Source organism: Accipiter gentilis, chromosome 2 (assembly GCF_929443795.1).
Source record: "Accipiter gentilis chromosome 2, bAccGen1.1, whole genome shotgun sequence".
NCBI lineage: Eukaryota > Metazoa > Chordata > Aves > Accipitriformes > Accipitridae > Astur > Astur gentilis.
In genome coordinates this window covers 45305039-45326032 of record NC_064881.1, presented here as the reverse complement: position 1 = coordinate 45326032, position 20994 = coordinate 45305039, and the positions used below count along the sequence as shown (strand labels likewise).

The following is a 20994-nucleotide window of genomic DNA, read 5'->3' as shown; positions in this document are numbered from 1 at the left end:
CCGGCTATGATGTAAAGTCTTCTCAATCCCCAGTTTCCAAAGAAGAAAACCATTTTGTATTTCTAATAATTGCTACACTGAGGCTGATGGATTAGTCTGAACTAGCTTCATTTATGTAGCCTGAAATGCCACAAATGCAAGGATTTATATCTATGGTTTGTTAAGAACATGTTGGATCAACCATTAGCCAATAATATTGCTGATGGTGCAAGAAAATGACAGAACCATCTCTTCCAAGAGGCTAACAACTGGTGAAAAGGCTGTATTGTCAATAAAGTTTTGCTGAAGGCAAAGAAACGGAAAAGAGTGATTCTGCTGAATAAGGAGGGGCTATTTTTATACAGTGAAAAATATTTTTCAGGTCATCAACAGCTCATTTTAATTGGCCTTCTATCTTCCTCCTCTTACGTCATAAATGTGGTGGTCTGATCCGTTTTATTTTTATATAAATAAAGTAAACATATAAATATATTCAGAGGATCATAATTTTCGTAGATTCTGTTAATTATATACATTTGTAGTGCATATGCCACTTAATTACAAAGAATAAGAATTTTCCTGGTTGTTTCTGCTCTAAGCAAGTATGTAAGTACCTGTGTACATTAAAAGATATGGATATTGTCTCTGAAATCTTTGGGACTACAGCTGACTTTAGAACTATTCTTAGATATATTGTACACATCAAAGTAATGGAAACAATATAGGCATACAGTGCCATAAGTAAATATAGACATTAGTTCATGCTTGCTGAGTAGTTGGAACATTGTTAAAAGGTGGAAGAGCCCTGGCTCTTCCTTTACATCTATATCCACCCTACAACTGGGAAACCTCATGGGGTAGTTTGTCTCTTGCAAAGTTTCTCCACGTGTAACCCCCACAATGGGTCCATTAGACCTGAGGCTGTTTTCTGTTACTGGAATAGCATAGCACCTTTCTTAGGGCCGAGCATCCCACCCTGCCAGAATTCAGGCAATTGGGCTTTTATTTTTGAACAGACACAAAATGTTTCCTCCCTTCTCCAATAAAGAAACAGGCCTTAGCAGCACACAATTGTAATTCAGGGAACATGGTGGCTAATGTTCTCTTCAAGGGCAATAAACTCTGACCTTGCCAGAATATTTAAATCACGTTTTTCATGTTGTGAAGGGCAATTCAGGCTTTCAGCAAAATGTCTTTATTTCCAGATTGCAAAAATCAGTATCGGCAGTTCAGAGCAACTATACAGAAACCTTTAAAGAAAGTTTTTTAGACAACCATTTCTATGCCTTCCAGATACAGGAATCTCCTTGAAAGATGAATTCTTTGCAAATTCATGCAGGGTTTTCTGTTCAAAGTAGAGGATGGTATGAGGACAGGCTGAGAGAGTTGATGTTGCTTAACCTAGAGAAGAGATGGCTTCCTGGAGACTTTGTAGTAACCTTCCAGTATTTAAAGTGGGCCTCCGGGAAAGATGGGGAGGGACTCTATCAGGGAGTGTAGTGATAGGACAAGGGGTAATGCTTTTAAACTGAAAGAGAGTAGATTTAGTTTAGATGTAAGGAAGAAATTCTTCACCGTGAGGGTGGTGAGGCACTGGAACAGGTTGCCCAGAGAAGTTGTGGATGCCCCATCACTGGAAGTGTTCAAGGCCAGGTTGGATGGGGCTTTGAGCAACCTGGTCTAGTGGAAGGTGTCCCTGCCCATGGCAGGGGGGTTGGAACTAGGTGATCTTTAAGGTCCCTTCCAACCCAAACCATTCTATGCTACTATAAAACACATATGTGAAATACAGGTGCTCTTGTTCTTCTTAGTGAAAGCAAGGTGGTAGGTAGACGTAGGTCATCCTGGGGTTTTTTTGTCATTATAATAATTTTGAAGATATGCACATCAACAGTTAATGGATTAGGATGCGTTTTTCCAGGAATGTCTGGATGATCCCATCCAAATCCAGTGGTACTACTGTGTTCCTGCAAGGCCTGGACTGGACTGGTTCCTGAGCTATCACTTCTCCCAACTGCAAGTCCTGCAGATCAGCAATGTCCACCCTTGTGGTCCAGCAAAGATTTTTATTGAATACTGAGGTCAGCAGGAGCCCTCATCTCCCAGAGGAGAGATTGCAATTCTGAGTGTCAATGATTCTTTCATTTTAGTTCCCAGTTGAACTCAGTGGAAATGGGAATTTGAGAGCTACCATATGCTGCCCACATGCTATAGGTGTCTTCTGAATCTTAAATATCTTCCCTTCTGGGTGCCACCAGAATTGTACCAGTCTAAGAAAGGCATTTGCACACCTACAAGACTGAGCTGCCCAGAAATGCAGTAGTGGCACCTCTTTGCTACTGAATAGAGAAAGAGAAAAAAAATGTGAGGGTTGGGTTTTTATATATAATCTGCCAAGAACTGAAAATTTTAAAACACACACACACACTTTTTGGTTTTCATTAAAGAAATTTTCAAAATAGCCCTTTTCTAGTTCTCCAGATTTCTCTTGCCTGTCTCCAGACATTGTTCTCAAATTTATTTATTTTTTTTAATATCATCTTGTGAGGTATTTAGTCCAACTGGTTCTACTTTTAAAAATATTTTTCTCCTTAAAAAAATTAGTTGCCATGACTTAGAGGTTTTCTCCTTTTTATAAACTCTTTGTGGAAATAATACATAGAAACATGTCAGAATGCAAAAAAGAAGACCAGAATGCATGGCAAAAGTTATTTATGATACAACTACATTGTGGATTTATGGCATGGATATGTTAGTTTTACGCTCACATAATGATTAATCGAGCTGACTTTAACAATTGGATGTGGATATTCATGAGGAGAGCAACATGAAGAAGTCATTTGAGCTTGTTCTTACTTTTACCCAGAATTTAATATAGGTTACATATGTGGTTACTGTACAGTGTTGGCCATCAGATGTCAGCTTAATATCGACAACTAGCATGTTTGTAGTGCTGTCTATAGACATGGTTTTAATTGCTTTCAGCACTGCACTATCTAAACAAAAAAGAAAAAAACCTGAACAGTTGGGCCTGGATGGGGCCTTATTTTTCTTTAAGAACAGAAATTCTAATTTTTTTGGCAGTTTGAAACATTTGTACGTACCTTGGAAACGGTGCATCTGGCCACTGTACTGACTGGCTGGGTGACAGAAATTACACTTTAAGAACTGATTTCATCCTTCTAGGTAAAAAAAATTCAAATTGTTATCAAGAAGGAGACATAAGCCATTCCCTAGGATATCTGAAATGCTTCATTTCACATGTGTTCTGATAGTTAACAAACCAAGATTCTTGGAGAAAGCTGCTTAAAAAACCATCAGAGCCAGCAAGCATATCTCCATCAAACAGAACAGCATTTGGATTAAGCATTAAATGCTGGAAATGTCTCACCCTGTCATTAACTGTGTCCTTCTGCCTTGAGCCCTTTCATAGATTTAACTATTAGTGCTGTCTGGCTTCCAAAAAACATCAATCAATTGGGAAGATCAGTTTGTAAAACTGATTTTCTTTGGTTTTCTTTTTTAAGGCTCAGAAGTAATGTTCCCTCTAGTGCCTGACATTCCAGTAAGAAATCCACTTTGTCAGCTAATTCTTGACTTAAATTCGGGGATGGTTTTTGTGCCATGAAACACAGCGTTGTCAGCCTTTGTATTCATATCCCAGCACGTCCAAGGCCACACACAATTTCTTTTCAAGCACTCATCTGCTGAGTGCTCCTAAGAGAGCAATATTCATGTATCATGAGTGCTGCTACATTGATCTAAATAGTACATACATGAGCTAAATACTCACTAAGACCAAACTCTGCTTTGCCCAAGCAAATTCCCCTTCGAAGCCAATGAACTTCTGGGTGAGCAGGTTAAGACTGACCTTTTTCCTGAGTGGGTGCCTTTAAACAACCTGAACTGCAAAAATGTGGACAACATTTATGGCTGTGCATCGGATCAAACCCTGGATGAACTTACACGCAACTATCCTGATGTAAACCATCTGGGGGGCTTCTCTTGTTAGTTTATGTCCATCAAGATTTAATAGTCTCCAGCAGCTCCCACTGGTGTCAGCAGGATTCATTATTCATCATCAGAGACAGAGGTTGTTTTGTCTTGTATCATTTATTTAATATTCCACGAACAGTCCAGTTTCTATTTCTCATGCTTATACAAGCAGCGAAAACAAAGGCATGGCTTGTATTGTCAGGCAAGGAGAATTTGGCCTACAGTAAATATCAGGGTTTGATGTTAATCCCATCCTTGTTTTATACCAGAATAAGCCACTGCCTTCAAAGGAATTAGTCCTAGGTCACACCAGCGTCAATGCAGAATGAATCCTGCGCTATATGTCTCCTCTGCTAGCAAAGTGGCAGAAGAAACCTAATCCTTCATTATTTGTCTGTGGCGTATTCTGCCAGCCAAAGGACTGAATCAACTTTTTCCCACAGCACTCTCTGTACTTTTGATGTCAGTCTGACTTCTTCTAGCTCACCACACTGAAGCGTTCACCGTGACTAATAGCAAAACAACACCCACAGGTTTCACAAAGGAAAATGTTTGTCCTCGCCTAACTCTCTGAGATAAAGTTTTAATCCAGCTGGTCTGGAATGCTGTAACCTCTTGTGGCTTTTGTCTGGTACATTTCCATTTGCTCCCACGTGCCTTCCCTATTTTCTCTCCAGGATAGCTCCTAATTGAGAGTTAAAAAATTTGAGATAAAGCAGACTTAAAGAGAACATTGAGTAACACTAGATAGCTATCAATAAAATTCTCATTTAACCTGGAGTGATTCATGTCTTCTGCTGTGCCTAAGTTGTGTTCAGCTCAGCTCTGGAGGACAAAGGCTCCCGGGCCCTACTACCCCATGCCCAACCATCCTAGAGTTTTCCTTACAGATTCATCCATATCCTTACAGGCTCTCCATTTCTTGTGGTCTCCCAAGGTCATATCAGCACTGGTTCTCAATGTGGTTAAGGATGCCTGAAATTCTGTGTACACTGAAATCAGACTACAAGCCACTGCCTATATGCTACTCAAGATTCCTCCAAAGTAAAGGCAGGCCTCAGGTTCTATAATCTGCCATTTTACAGCCCAACATTAGCATCAGGGATAGCTGAGAAAGGAGGTGTTTTGGTTTTCTGTAGATTATTTTTTTTTTTTTTTTAATATTTTGCTAGGAAAGGACTCTAAAAATGGCATTGCTGAGTTCTGTCTTTTCTTGGTTTTCAGGGGATCATAACAGTCAGCAACAAATGGAGATACTGAGGGAAAAAATAAATACAGGGAATATCAAATTGCTTTCATTGGGGTTTTCAGGTCACTTTTCCAAAAATAATTTAAAATGGAAACAGAGCAGCTGTAATGGGAAATTTGGAGAGAGGAGATATTTTCCTTGTTATTTCTTGGCTAGCAAACCTACAGCTTGATCTGGGAACTATAAGTCTATTCTTATCGTCTCACACATCAATCAGCTGTAGATTCAATGGGCAAACTCCATCTCTAATGACACCTGTGCAAAATGACAACCACTTACAGGTGCAGCTGTGGGAAAAAATTCACCTTGCATTGGCCTTTATTTAAAAATGCTGACAATAAAGTGTAAAGAGCCTTTGTTTCCAGCACTGTTTTGGCTTTTTGGGGGGTGAATAGTTTAAAAAAAAGAACAGCTATGGGGGGCGGTTTGTTAGCCAGCAGGTATAATCTGATTAACAGCAACAGCTGATCAGTAGAGCTTCCCATCGGAATAGAAGCAGGCTTTGAAGGGCAAAGTTTGTTTGGAAAAGGACCCTCAACACTATGATATCTCTTGTCTACTTTTCATTACCCGTATTTTCAGTACTATTTCAGGTAAACCAATTTACTTTTTAACAGGTATTAGTCTCACTCTCACCCAGACTGGAGTGGCTTTCATAAGGTTGTCTTATTTTTTGATAAAGAGTCCAAGAGCAATTTAAGATCATTACATTTTGCTATTACTTTCTTTTTCCATTGCAATACCAAAGGGGAAAAATGATTTGCAAAATCTTGCTTCTTTCTTCCACCTATGGCTACAGCTTGACAGTTCAGAGGAAAACACACATGACCTGGCCTAACATAGCTAGGAAGAAAAATTAAAATCTTCTCTTGTGCAGTCTGTTTTTACAACTCTGCAGAATGCACCAAAGCAGGGTCACCTGCACACGACTCATGAAGACTGCCAGTTCCATTGGGAAAAGACATGGAGTACATACTGCAGGTAATTGCTGGGACACGCACACATTTGATCAGATGAAAACAGCAATGAAGTGTGTCAGAAAAGATGAACTGCTGTCAGCCCTACAAACATAATTATTGCTCACTCAGTTTTGACATCCTACTTTGGATAAGAGCCATTATCTAGCGCAATAAAAACAGCTGTGCACAACACCACCCCCAACTCACTTAGCAGAAATGCAGACAACTTAATTCTCTTTTCCTTAAAATGTAGTTAAACTCTTCCCAATGTTGCAAAGCAGCTTTGATGAATCTTTTTTTTTTTTTTTTTTTTTCCTACCATTTTTCTACTCCTAATCAGTTGTATAATCTATTAGGGGAAGTGCTGGGAGTTCTTCTGCCTTGGCTATCTTGCATTGACTTAGGCAGAACTACTGAGACAATTTGAGGAAAATTTCCAAAACTGACTTTCACTTTAGACGTCCTGGTTTTTTGGGTGTCCAGGCTCACCCTAAAATTCAGTGATGCTCTCAGACATTTCCAGACTGGATGTCAGCCAGAATTTTTTGTCACTGACAAGTTGTATATGATGTCTAATGCTAGTACATCTGAATTAGGAGACTGTTATTTCCAATTCAGATATTCATGTACGTAATGCAAAGGGAAAAATTAGCATTTGGTAAGGGTTGCTTCAAAAAAACCCCAGGAATTATTTTTAATTCTTCATATCTAGGATGTTGTGAGCGTGCTTCCCCATTTCAGATTAATTTCTTATAAATCTTTGTTTAGATGCTGTAACTTTTATTAGGAGTAATTTATTTCTCTAGTGGCTTTAAATGGAATGTGGCTTTTATTGAACATAAATACTTTGGTATTTGTTTTGAACAGTACATGTACAGCTTGTAAGGAAGATCAACTTCCACATAGAAAAAGTGTAGCAAAATTTTTAGTGCCAGACTGAGCTTCAAGAATCTGAAATATGGAAGTACAGAAAGGGAAAATCCAGAGCTGTTTTACACTCCCTTCTGAGCAGTGAGCAGGAGAATACCATCACTTCGACACTTTCCTAACCTACCCTGACTGCCATGGGTGCTTCCAGTGTGTTCTCTGTTGTGCAGGTATTTGTGCTGTGCCTTGGTTTTTGCTGGTTTTTGTGGGTTGTTACAGGATCTACTCCTAGACAGACAGTACAGGTAATGTAAAGTAATTCTGTAGGACATGTACTATGGTTTCAAGGTTACGTATATTTGGAGAAGAAAACAGATTCCTGTCTGAGCCTTTTACGTTTACTTAAACACACCAAATGAGGTGATGTTTTTGGACAATAAAATGATGACATCTGGAAGGTTTGGCTTTAGATTTCTCTTTGTAATTACCCTGCAATGCAGCTGTCTCAGAGTAGAGGGAGAAGGTACCCAACCAGCACACAGAAAACACTGAATAGAGAGGGTTATTAACATCAAAGGATAAGATTGTTCTTTCTAAATAGGAACATTTCAGGTATCTGTAATAGCATCCTGTGTGCAAAATGATGACAAAAGAGTGCTGTGCTGCTCAGTGCACAGGAGACATGATCAGCAGATGTCATTGTGTAGTTCAGGATCTGTCCCTAGCTGGGGGTCAGAGAGTTCAGCAGAGCACCCTGTAGCTGTGGAAAGCAGTTACTAAAAATTGAATATCATTTATCCATCTCTGTCCGTTTGCCTGTATGCACAGGCTATGACCCTACTACTGACGTTGTCCCAGACATGTCTAGTCACTTTAACATCTATAAAAAGAAAAGCACCAAAAAAGGGTTATCCAAAGTCCCAGAATAATTTTTTTTTCTAATTGAAATTATGACTGAATCCTAAATTTTAAACAAACTTAAGGGGAGTTAGAGATGTGCTGCAAATTATTTGCTATTTGGGGCTGCTCGACGGCACTAGCAGGGTTATGTATTTGCTTGACCGCCTCTGTGCGTCATTTATGTCAGCCCTTATGCGTCTGATATGACATGATATGATTTTCCTGAAAGATCTTTTGTACCACACCATGTTGCAAAAGTCTTCCTATAATTGATAGCTGACTTACCAAATTGTATGGTTTGAGCTACCTATGAACAATTTAATCAGACATTCAATTTTCTACATTTCTAATGGATTCAATGAGAGGAAGAGCAAGAAGGAAATAGCTATTTTTCTAACAGCAAATTAAACTCTTGCTCTGAATATTAAAGATACATATTTCTGAATTCTGTCTTGAACTAGAACAATTGATTTTATGCAAACATGTCACGGTTCAGAGGGAAACTGGTCTTTGTTTTCTAAATAATTAGCAGTGCAGGAGCAATAGACATGTTAGGATATTCTGCAATAGGATGGAGAAAACCATGTCTGAGACCAGTTAGTCTCCTTGAGGGTAAGTTGATAATTCTTTGGGGTACACCGTGTGTTTTGATAGGGCCAACCTGCCTTGCAGGCTACAAATTTCCTGCACATTAAAGGCCAGACTGTGTCTCTAAGTACATAGTGAAATCCTCTAATGCCTGCTCTGGAAGCAGCAAGACCAGGCTTCTTAAAAGATCTCAGCTCTCCTAGGGGCATAAATAAGACCTGAGTTTTTGAAGAATCAGTTGATGTTCCCATGGGAGCTGTGCACAGCTGAACAACAAGACTCAGTTCTAAACACAAAATCAGGAACTGACACTGATGTAAATGGCTCCTTTCACATTAGGAAATCAGGGGTGGGTGGGCTAACGCACTGCTCTTAACCATCATAGTCTGTGCTTGAATAAATTTACCATGAATAAACAATATACCTTTCTCCATCCCTGTCTTCCCAGGTGTATTGTATATTGTATATTCCTGACTTTCAGTAAACTATGTATCTATAGATCAGATAAAAGAGTTAACACTCACACCAGCTGTGAGGAGTTAAACAGCTGTTGTACTTATGCATTGGACAATATAGAAGATCAGGGACAGATGAGCTTTCTGGAAAGTCATGGCAGCAGTTTGGGCACCTTTGTGGGACAGGTAGGTTTCCAATAAATGTTGATGAAGAGCCACCCACGCTCTAAAACAACAAAAAACCCACCTCTATCATGGCCATTGGCATTTAGCAGTTAGACGCAGGAGAATTCAGAAGGAGTGAACCTGGGGAATAAAAAACCTCCTTACAAGGTGATTTAACAATAAGGCAGCAATGATTTCAGTTTAATGAGTTGGCAGCAATGCCAGCTATGAATGTTCACGTGCTTCCTCTCCCTGTGGAGGCTGTGCTGTGAACTCAATCAGACAACTGCTCTAGATTGGAAAATCACTGCCAACACCAAATGTTTGTTTTTTTAAGTTGGCCAGGTTCCCTGATACAGTTCACAGTATGGTCCCACAAATAATTGATCTGGCACGACAAAGGGGTAGCTGTGCTGAGGGATCAAGGTGGGCAAGATGCAGTAGAGAGATACGGGTACTTTCTAGTTTTGCTGCCAGGAGCTTTGATTCATAAAATCATGGTCTCAGCTGGAGATAGAGGCTTGCTGCAGCCCAGCAGTGAGAGTGGTAGTGTTTGTGCTGCCAGATGTTCCTTTGCTATACAAAATAGAGCATTTTGGTCTCAAATCCCACATTTCTCATGCAACCCTCAGTTCACTCCTGGTGATCAGTTCTTATGAGAGCATAAGTTATTTTCCCTCAAAGTAACCTAAGCAAGGGGGTGATGGAGAAGGGAGAGAGGGTAATGGGGTTTCTGAGACATTTTATTTACAAAAACCAACCTTGTGGCAAGCTGCTATTTTTAGTTAAACAACTAATGATGAATCAAAATGCTTCTCCAAACCTAATTAACCAATAATAATTACCATAGCAACCAGTTCTTTATGTAGCACATGCTGAAAACACTCTTAAAGAAGCACAACTGCTTTACTTTTCCAGTTTTCCCAAAACAAACAAGAACTACTCTAATCTATTGTTGAAGCCAATCCAAAATTAGAAAGCAAAATAGGAAAAGAATTAAACAGTTTCCCACAGTATCATTTCAGGAATTAATGAAATTCCTGCCCTTTAGGACTGATCTGCCTTGAGAATGTCCAACCGGAGATGATATTAAAAACCATTTCTTTACTTTTCAGATGTGTTTTGGCAAGATCAGCCCCAGCACTACTCTGTTTTTATGCAGCAGAACAAAATTACCTGCTGAAGAGGTTAATAATAGGTTTATTTCTGCAGAGCACACTAGGGTTTCTTTCTGCACTTGAGCAGTAACACACAAGTTCAGTGCCCTCCTGTTTTTCAGAATTGTTTCTAAATTTTTTCAGCTTTCTCTCCTCCACCTCCACTGTGCTTTCCATGTGAATGTATGCTACCATTGGTTCAACTATTCATAATGAAAATTGTGTCAATTCGTATCTTTTAGGGCTAGCTAGCAATCAGCATATTTCCAGTCTGTCAGGTTTGTTGAATGTTCCTAAGTGTTCACTTTTCCTCAGGTTATGGGCTCTTTGGAAGTGCTGAAGTCAGTCAATCACTATACACTCCATAAAAGTCTATAATGGCAGGTCTTAGAAAGTACCGAATTAGGAGACTCAACAGCTGGCCTTACAGCTTTTTATTCCCTGATGGACAATTGCACCTTTTCAAAGACGAAACTCATGGCAAAATTAAAACACACTTCAGTTACGATTTTTTAAGTTTTGAAACTTCTGGCACTTGCAAACCCTTCCTTAAGTCACTCCCAGTTGTTCATAAACTTACAGCATTCTGTGTAAACTCCAAATCAAGGCAAACTCAATTAGGTGCTCTTAATGACAGAAATGCCTACAAATTGTTGTTATGCTTAGCCCAGCTCTGCTCTCAGTAACTCACCTGTACCCTTCTGAATTTCCTGTTTCCTGAACTACATTCAATTCTGTCTCGAAAAGCTGTCTGTGGCTGATTCACCCACCACTTTGCAACAGCCTTGTGAGCTACTTTACCATCTTTTTCAATGAATTTTCCTTTTCCTGTTCTCTTACATTACTATACTGTACCTACTTGGATTGATACTTCTTCCTGATCACTGTCTAGTGCCTTTTGTTTCTTTGTCTGAGATCTGGTGGCTCCCAAATCCACTCAAAATGTTATCTTGGTTTCAGCGGTCTTGGCAAAGCCCTTTTTATACAATGAGTGACAGATAAAAATGAAATGATTTGAATCAATGTGTACTGTCAAATTTAAACTTAGCTTTCTTGTCTGACCTGCGTCCTCTCCTTTCATTGCTTTTGGTTTTGGGTAGTTTTCATATCAATTTTGCAAAGGGCTCCAAGGCACCTGTATGGACACTTTATAAATGTAAATTCATTTGACAAGGGATTTGTCTGTGAACTAAGCTCTTAATCACCTCCTATGAGAATACGGGAAGCAGAGTTTTGGAGTAAAAATTTTAACATCTGCTTCTAACTACCTACATGATCTTGTCAAGTAACTTTCTTTAGCTCTGTTCATCCTATTACGCGATTATGTGCAACTGCAGGTTCAGCAGGGACAATGCTGATCCTGTTACACAGATATTCCCAAGCAGCACGATGATGGGTACCTTCTTGTTTGCATTTTTTAAATATTTGAGAAGCAGACCTCCCCAGAGCCCTATTTAACATCAAAACATATCACTCCTGGCTTTTTAAGATCACTTGCTGTCTCTGCTACAGTTGCTTATTCGAGTGCTGTGCAAGGTACAAATACACTAAAGAGCTTATACATGTTGTGAAAAGATTTCCTTTTTTTCATGTTGTACCTCAGTTTTCCTACTGGGTAAGTATTGATTATCTTCAGGTCAGTCAAAAAGATATGAAACTGTGTACATCTTATAAAATCCGAGTCTTCCCTGGCTCGTGGCCCTAACAGGCAGTAGAAAATCCTGTAAGACTTCTGGAATTGGCCACAGTAAGCTGCAGGAAAAATGACCGGCAATGAGAGACTCAAGTCTTATATGTCTTTTTTATTCTTTTAACAAGAACCACAGATTAATATCCTTGCAAGGCATAGTGCTTTAGTCTTTAGATTGGTTTCAATCAGACTACTATGTGTAAGAAAAGCAGATTCTGCCTCTGAGTAAGCTGTTGTTTTACCTGTAATATGTTTTCCATAATTCCCTTTGTCCAAATCAAATTATGTTCTCATGAAATCTAATTGAAGGCCAAATTCTACTACATTTGCTCTAAGGAGATCTGCTGAAGTGAGTGGCACTAGTCCTGAGTATTAGCAGAGACGGGTGACTAAACTGGGCTCATCAGGAACTTACAATTGAATTTGCAAGCAAAGGAGAGCACCCTGCCACTGCTTTCAGTGTTGAAATGCACATTTCGAATGTTGTGAATGGCTTTTCTTTTTTTTCCCCTGCCCTATACTCTAGCTTTCCTAGTGTGTAAGTGTTGATTATCTTCAGGTCAGTCAAAAAGATATGAAATGTCGACTCCTCCAGCCACCCACAGCTGATTTCAGCTGTCCTGCTGAACCGGTCTTATCTCATGTCAGCTCATCACATGCCTCTTAGTAGCCTGCATGAGAAAGGAGTTATCTCATGGGCTGAATTACTGCATTCTCTGGTTTATCTTGGAGCAAAGGCAGAAAGTGTCTGAGGGAAGCTGGCTGGTCTGGGGCAACCTGTCTCCAGTAAAACAGGGTAAGGTAGATAACAGGGAAAAAGCAGTAAGCACAGAGGTGGAATAGTGACAAATGCAGTGAGACTAAATAGTCTCAGATTCCTGCCTTTTAAAAAATAAAACTAAGGGGTAAAGCTATAAGTCAGTAAAATCAGGAATGGTGAGAGGAAGATGAATCGGAAATGATTAGTCACTGTTTCTCATATTATAAGCATAATCAGGCACTCAAAGAAATGATAAGCTTGTGAATTAAAGCAAACAAAAGGAAACATTTTTTATCACAAAGTGCCTAATTAAATTGTAGAAATCTTTGTCACTGAATGCTATAGGGGCCAAAGGTACAATTAAGTTCAGAAAGATATCAGGAAAAGTTAAGCAGACGGGTACAGCATGCCATCTCCAGCTCGGAGGTGCTGTAAACCACAGGATCCTGGAAGTCAGGAAGATGCAAGGATCATGCTAATCGTGTCCTATTTCTCATAAGCTTTGCCTAGACGTCTATTACTGGCAAAGGTTAAACAAAACTTCAGCTGGAGCCAGGATATGCATTCTTATTTAATCATGGCACATAAATTGTAAATTAATTCCCTGTACTATTGTAGAACAATACTCCAGATTCAGAAATACGGGAATATATAAAGCTGAGGTTTCTGCCAGATGCATTTGGTTAGATATCAGATTTCACCTTCAAACCCACGTGAATGTGAGGAGTGAGACCTGCAGATCCAAGGCTCAGCATCACAATGAGATTAGGGAGTTTTGCTAAATGTTTTCTCTTTGCTGTTAGGACAAGCAACACTTTGATTTTAGGGAGACTGATTATCAGATAATACCACAAAAATGCAAGCTTTAGCCTGCATTGTTGCGCAACCACAGATTGCTGGAGTGTTCAAGACTGTTTTGACAAAACACCACCGATTCCTTCCTTTATTCTTGTATTGTACCTACTGTTTTATCCTTGTGCTCCTACCTGGGCACGCCCTGTTGTCTGCTATTAGAGACAGGATCCTCAATGATGAACGCTTGATCTGTCCTGGCGCGGCTGTTCTGATGTTGTTACGATCCTGTAGGTACCACCCATAGCATTATGGTCCAGAGCTGTTGGAGCCTGGGTGGCTTTGCGGGGTGGGTGATGAGGCCACAGGGTAATGTAGCCCGCTCCTGCTCCAGGGCTGGTCTCCTACTGGGAGAGAGGTGTGATCCCACAAGTCAGGGTGCCCTCAGTGGGACCTCACCGGCACAGTGGCTGTAACTGGAGCTTGGAAGGAAGATGGGGAGCTGCGGTTTGCAGATTTTCAGCTGGTTCACTCTGCCCCGAGGGCTTCTCTGGCTAAGGTAGCAGTCAGAGCAGTTCAGCCCTATGTGATGCATTTGAGGACTATTAACGATTTCTGGATTTGTTTTTCACTCTTGACCCTCTTACAAGTTAAAAAAAAAAAGGTGGGATCAAGTGGAAAATGAGAGGAGTTCACATGAATTCCCAACCTATAACAAGGATGAGGTATTGGGTAAAGGTGCTGAAACTGCAGGTCAGTGTTCCGTCTCTGGTGCATGCAAATATTATAAGTTTCTTACACAGTTTCCCAAACAATCCTCACTTCAATGGTGTTGATGTGCCCTGCCTTACAAACATACAGAGCACAAAGAGGTATCAATGAAAGACAAAGAAGCCGCTGAAATTTACACTGTTCAAGGATCCCCTCCCATTTGGCTCTATTAAATTCATATTGCAAAGCAAGAAGCTGTGACGCACCTTCTACAAGGAAAAAGAGTGCAGCTCTTACGTAGGCCCCAGTGGAGAAAAGGTCTATGTACACAGGCACAGGCTATGAAAGAATTTGGTTATCCTTTCAGCTTCCCCTGTTGAATGGTTCAGCATTCAGATTGTGCAAGCTTAGCTTTGGCATCAGCTGAAAATGAATTTATTTAATTTGGTCAATAATAACAGAATAACTATTAATACTGATATTAATTCTTAGCTAACTGACACTCTTTGTTTTCCTTAATATGGCTTTCTTCTCCAACTAAGCCACGAAACAAATCACAAGCTGCTTTTACAGAAGAGGCAGGGCAAAAACAAATTGTTAATTATGTTTGTAATCATTCCTGACTAAAACCCTGTGAGTCAGTTCTTAGAAACATTGTTTTTGGTTCAGCTAGAGTTTAATGCCCTCAAAACCTGCATATTTCCTCCTCAAGGCAGAGAACATTTTACACGTTTGATGCCTCTAATTAAGATCCAAGAGATTCTTTTATGCAAACTTTCCTAACCATTGTTTTTACAGCCTACATGAATGCAGAGCCGTCATTCTCTCTCTCTTTCTCTTTTTAAACAGATATTTTTGCTTCTTCTGTCTAATCAAATCCTATTTGTTGTTCATTGCAGATAGCGGCTCAGGCAGTGTTATTTATGTGTATGAACACTGCAGGAATCTTCATTAGCTACCTATCAGACAGAGCACAACGTCAAGCCTTCCTGGAGACCAGAAGATGTGTAGAAGCCAGACTGAGACTAGAGACAGAAAATCAGCGACAGGTATTGGAGAAACAGTCCTATTTTTGTGTTAACTGGAATTGATAATTGGACAAGAATGGGCTTTTGCAGCCTTGCTGACTCCAATGTGATGCCACCTGATTTGTGCAGGTTAAGTCAGTTTCATGCTGTTATTTTGCTGGTGTGTATTGATCTGATACTTCTTAAAGATTTTCGCTGGGAAACGGGATGAATAGAGAATGGCTGTTCATTGTTCCTTCCCATACAAGAAGAGGCCATCAAATGAAACAGCAAATGGCAGGTGTTTAAAAATGGTTTTCCACACAAGAGGGGTTAAGCTGGGGAACTTCATGTTTTGGAGTGTTGTGCATACTAAAATTTGTATCAGTCAGGAGAAAACTAAGCAAGTTCATGGCAGTGAACTCTATCTAGGCAAAGAAAATACTAAAACATCACCTCTGCCTCACAGATGAATTTTTGGAGCTGGGAGGTTGCTGCAGAGAAGTATTACCATATGCTTTCTCTGTTCTTAAAGTATTCCCTAAAAATTTCCCTTTGGCCACTGTGTGCAATACCATACTGGGTTACATGAACTTTTGATCCAAGCAGGTATGGTTATTCTTAATCATCTTTTCCAACCCAGAATAAGAGGCATTGAATAAAAAGAAGTTTGCTGCTTATTATTTTGTACCAAGAGAGCAGAAATGAGATGTAGCATGCTATACATATTTTGCATTCACACTGAAAGATCAGAAGGTTCACCTGCTGCTTAAAAATCTGCATTAAGATCAAAATACAACCTGCCTATATATATATATGTTACACTGCTATTTCATTCTAAAATGATCTTAGCCATTCATTTTGTCCGGTTGTATAGATACATATATTACTTCTCAATTTTATTTCATTTACTTCTTGAAAGTCATGCTCTTTTACAGAGATCTAGGAAGAAGTCATATTCTAGGCTTTACTGACTAATGACTCAGTATGAATGCATAACTGTGCTGAGTAATGCAAGTTACCTATGCGAGAACATCTCTCCAGCCACTGCTGACTGAAGAGGCTTTGAGGGTTGCTATCTAGGATGCTCTGTTCTCATTTTGAGTGTAGGACCACATTTTTATGGCTTTTTCTTTATTGTGAGGTTGGGGGGGGGGGGTTGCATTTTTCTTCTTGTCTAATCTTTTATTAACTAATATTTTGTAAGCTTTACTTTGATTTTTGTTTTGTAGAGTTCATTGTAAAAATCTTCACAAAATATTATCAAAAAATTCCCCTGTTCAAGATGATTCTGAAGATTTTCCATCAGAATTATTTTATTTTCTCATGGAAAATGAAATTTCTACAAAGACAACATTCTTTTTGAGAAATTCAATTTTGCTGAAATTTTATTTCCTATTAGGAAAATGAAGAGAGATTGTTTCCATTTGGGTGGGGTTAAAAAAATCAAATTGGTTGTGGGTGGGTTTTTTTGGTGAGGGGGAAAGTAGAGGTTGGATCTGAAGTATTTGTTTTTAATCAGTCAATGTTGAACTGCGCATTTTGTCTTGGCCCAGTGCCTTGCAAGTCTTCAGGACTGTGCTGTCCCCTGAAGGCAGAACTTCCTGGAGAGTTACCTCACTGCACTTGAGACTCACCTAAACCAAACAGAAAGTAGTGTGTCATAGGCATCATATGACTGGAAATGCATAAGGGAAAATGTATTTGGGCCAACGAAAATGCCCACAAGAGAAAAATACAGACATCAGGACACCGAATGAAAGATCTTATCTAAAACCCAATGTAATAATAAGCTAACCCAAAATTTAGGAACAAAATATTTTTCAATATTTCCTGTTAATTTTGTTGGAACTTTGAAACCGTGTTATTATGCACACCTATAAATATATATATATAATACATGTAATATACTGTTCAGCTTTTCATTTGTATTTGCGACAACAACAATGACAAAATATTTCAATACGGGAATGTCTTGAGGAATGGAGAGCCTGTTTACCTCAGTCTTCTGTTCTTTCCCTTTGCTTCTGAAGGAGTGGCTCATTTAAGCAATTTCTAAATATAACTTCTTTAAAAAGACTGGCAATGTCACATTTTAGGTGACTGCTTTTCTTGAGCAACTTGTTCATGTTCACTTGATAAGTATCCACAGGAAGTAATTCAACAACTGATAGCATTTTCCTATCTTGGAGACATATATTTCTTATTACAGGGGATCTGTAGTTCACACAAATGTAAAAATCATATTACCTGTTGATGCATATCATATTTTAAAAAGTAAGGATTTAATCCTAATGAAGTTTAATAAATTAATTCTATGACTTTCCAGAAAATAGCTCTGATATATGAAGGGGGCGGGGGAATCATGAGCAGGCCAATAATTGTGATGTGGCTTCTGAAAATTTCTAAAAATATGTCTGAGGAGCTAAAAATGTGCAGAGAAAATAGAGGAATAATTATTTGTGTAATTCTTCCAGATAATAATTCCAAGCATTCCAAATTGTATTCCTCTCTGATTTATTTCTCCTCACTTCTCATAAACGGTTCAAACTTAAGGTTTCTTACAGCAGGGTCAAGATTTTTGTGGTTTTCAGTGGTGGTACTGCTACTTTTTATAGCAATGGGTGACATAATTAGAATCGCTCAAGGTTTGTTTCCACCCCACATGGATTCTACTTCTTAAACTGAAAATAATAGATAATTACAATGGGTAATTGTATTGATATGTCATACATATGACACGTCATATGAAGTATGACAGCTTGACAAGTAGGTCCTACAGGGTCTGGTTTTGTCCTTACTTTGTTTAAATCAGAAACCCAGTAAAATTAAAGTAAGAAAAAACAACATGAGTTAAAAAAATGCAACAAGGAATGGTATGCTCTTTCATAAGTAATTGCAGAATAAAAGTCAAATTTTTTATAATTATAATGGTTATATAAATGCTTCAGATATACTTCAGTTCCTTACCGTGCATTGTTAAAACTAAGAAATCAAGTTTCTGCACTCTCAAAATGACTCTTCCAATTTCTCAGTATCCCTTAGATTTGTCATCTCTAATCATCCATCATTCTAATAACTATAAATGCTATTGCTATCATTATTCACTATTGTGTAATGCCTAAAAGAGCCAGTCATGGAAAGTCACCCAACTGTGAGCCAAACATTTTATAATCTATGTTTCAGAGACAAGTGAGAGGTACCATCAGATATGTGGAGTTGTACAAGGAAACAATAATACTGATAAGTAAGGATCTATTTAGGTTTCAGAGATTTTTAAGAATCCCCTAATGAGTATTTGCAGGTTTTATGGAATGCAAATATAAGGTTTCTAAAGTATCAGCTTCTGTATTTTCATGAAAAGCAAGAGAAGATTCTGTATTTCCTGATAAATTTCATATAGACGAGCTGAATTTTTTTCAGTGAACTTGCATTCATTTGCCATCATACTTTTTTGTAAAGTGTGTTGAAAATAGAAGGTGAAACTACCAAAATCCCACTGGGGCAAAAAACTCTTTTTTGTTGTTTGTGCTGCTCTGAGGTGAAATTTGCACAGTTAGATGTGATAGTTTGTTTTCCAGGTGTCGTTTTTTTCCAGAAGTCTCTTCCTTTTCTGGGGTTTTCAGGGTTTAAGGATTCCTTGCCCTATTTCAGTACTGTTTTGAGGTTTTCCATTTTGACAGTCAAAGCCATTTTGCTTTGTAGAAATGTCTGTGTGCCATGTATAGTCTCTGTAAATCTGAATTAGCTCCTTTGGTTCATTGCCCACAGAAAATATCCTCAGGTGCAAGTTCAGCTTTTATGCTAGTTACAATTCATTCATTTGCTGCACAGGAAGGAAGAGGGTGAAGTGCAGACCTACATGATGCAAAAAACTTTAAGGAGCCTGGCCAAAATTTTTCAAAGCTTTTAAATGACTTAATTTCCAGTTTCTGTGTTTCCAATTAAGCTCCTACATATTTTTCCATCCTTCCTGTCCCATCGCTATTTACTTTCAACAGGACTTTTGAGTAAAATTTTCAGAAGTACTTCAGAAAGTTAGGAGTTTTAGTTGTATTTTCAAAAGTGACTAATTCATCAAGGACTTGATTTTTTATTATTATTATTTTTTTTTATTTTTAAGCACCTGGGGTTGTTAACAAGTACATATTAGCATTTTCAATTACAATGAATTTTCTAACTCTAATTACTCTATTAATAAAGTCAACAGTACTGTGGATATAAAGGCAAATTACTCCAGCAGTCATTGCTAATGATGTTTATGTACTTAACAGTACGGCATTATCTGTGTGACACCATTTGGAAATCCCAGCACTCTGTGAAAGTGAGGGAACATCTGTGTCTACTTCTTTCCCAATTTTCATTACAAAATTAGGATTTTGGTGAAGATCTAAAACATTTCACAGCTTGGCTTAGTTAAGTGAGACTCCACAGCTGATGAGAACCAGAAAAAACTGTATCGTTGAAAGATAGAAATATCAGAGAAGCAAGTTAGAGAAGGTAACACAGACAAAATAATGTGTTGTAAAAATAGTCTCAGTTTACCAGTTATTGATCAAATCATTAATTTAAATATTTTCTAATGAAATGTAGTTAGCTGCATGTGCTTAAGATATGTAGCTATATCAACCAACCAAAAATGGCAGCCATAAAATGTCCTCCAGTTTTGTTTTCGACACCTTATAATTATGAATAAACAACACACATGAGGTTTTCAGTTTCCTTATGTCCATTTCATTCCAACAATATCATCATTTTCTGCTACCTGTCTGAAATTTCGAGTCAATATATTTATTTGATTTCTATGTGTTTCATAAAGGTTGACACCCAGTGCTGTACTTTGTTAATAACCACTTCAGAAACACTGTCTTCCTTTTTACCTTGATTTTATTGTAAGGACACAGCAGGTAATTCTGCTTTTATCATATCTGGGCAATGAAAATAGAAAGTATAACTCACTTTCTTAATTAGCTACTGCAAAACTTTCAAAAACAATGACTATGTAATTTCCTTCATTGTGAAAATGCTGTGAAATTGCCTTAATGAAGAGCAGGAACCTGCCTTAAATTTCATTTTCATTTCTGTTTCTCATCATACAAAATCCCTGAGTTTTAAATGAATGACGTAATAAATCCAGACACATATTGAAATGATGACTTTATGAAGAATTGAATTTATAATATATCTCTGGTGTCCTTACCTGCTCTTTCTCCAGCAACTCATCTTTACTTGAAAATTGTCTAACATTTTAAACCATCAAATACTACCATTTAATTATAAAGAGTCTCTCAGATGACTGTCACTCTGCCTCTTCCTCCACCACACATACATATACCAAGTTACACATATCTGAAAACAATGATTGTGCAAGGAGGTTAATATTTGACTTATGAAATTTCCTATGACTGAAGCTGGACATGGAGGCTTTAAATGACCAGGAAGGGAATATCACAGAAGTTAAGTAGCTAAATGGCTTTAAAAATCACTCCAGCACTTATCTCTTATCTTGTAATAAGATCACAGTCTTGTAGGACTGCTATTCAGAGAAAAGTCATTTTACTCATAATTAAGAAACTTCTGTGTCATGGCCACACTTCGACTCTCCATCCAAGACCTCCACAGACCAATGAGACTAATGAAGGAGAGAGAAAGCAATAGGGAAATATGGATGTGAAGCTGCTTTCAAGCTAAGCAAAGTTGTTCGACTGTATCCTACTAA

The 20994-nt window shown here is 38.4% G+C and overlaps 1 protein-coding gene across 2 annotated transcripts in view; it reads left to right on the top strand.

The window, feature by feature from the left end:
• ADCY8 (adenylate cyclase 8) overlaps window positions 1–20994 on the top strand; it is a 131785-nt gene that overhangs the window by 15883 nt on the left and 94908 nt on the right. For both annotated transcript variants that reach the window (XM_049827678.1, XM_049827670.1), the window contains exon 2: window positions 15168–15317. In XM_049827678.1, coding sequence (XP_049683635.1) covers window positions 15168–15317 — 150 coding nt within the window. The remainder of the gene's footprint in view (window positions 1–15167; window positions 15318–20994) is intronic.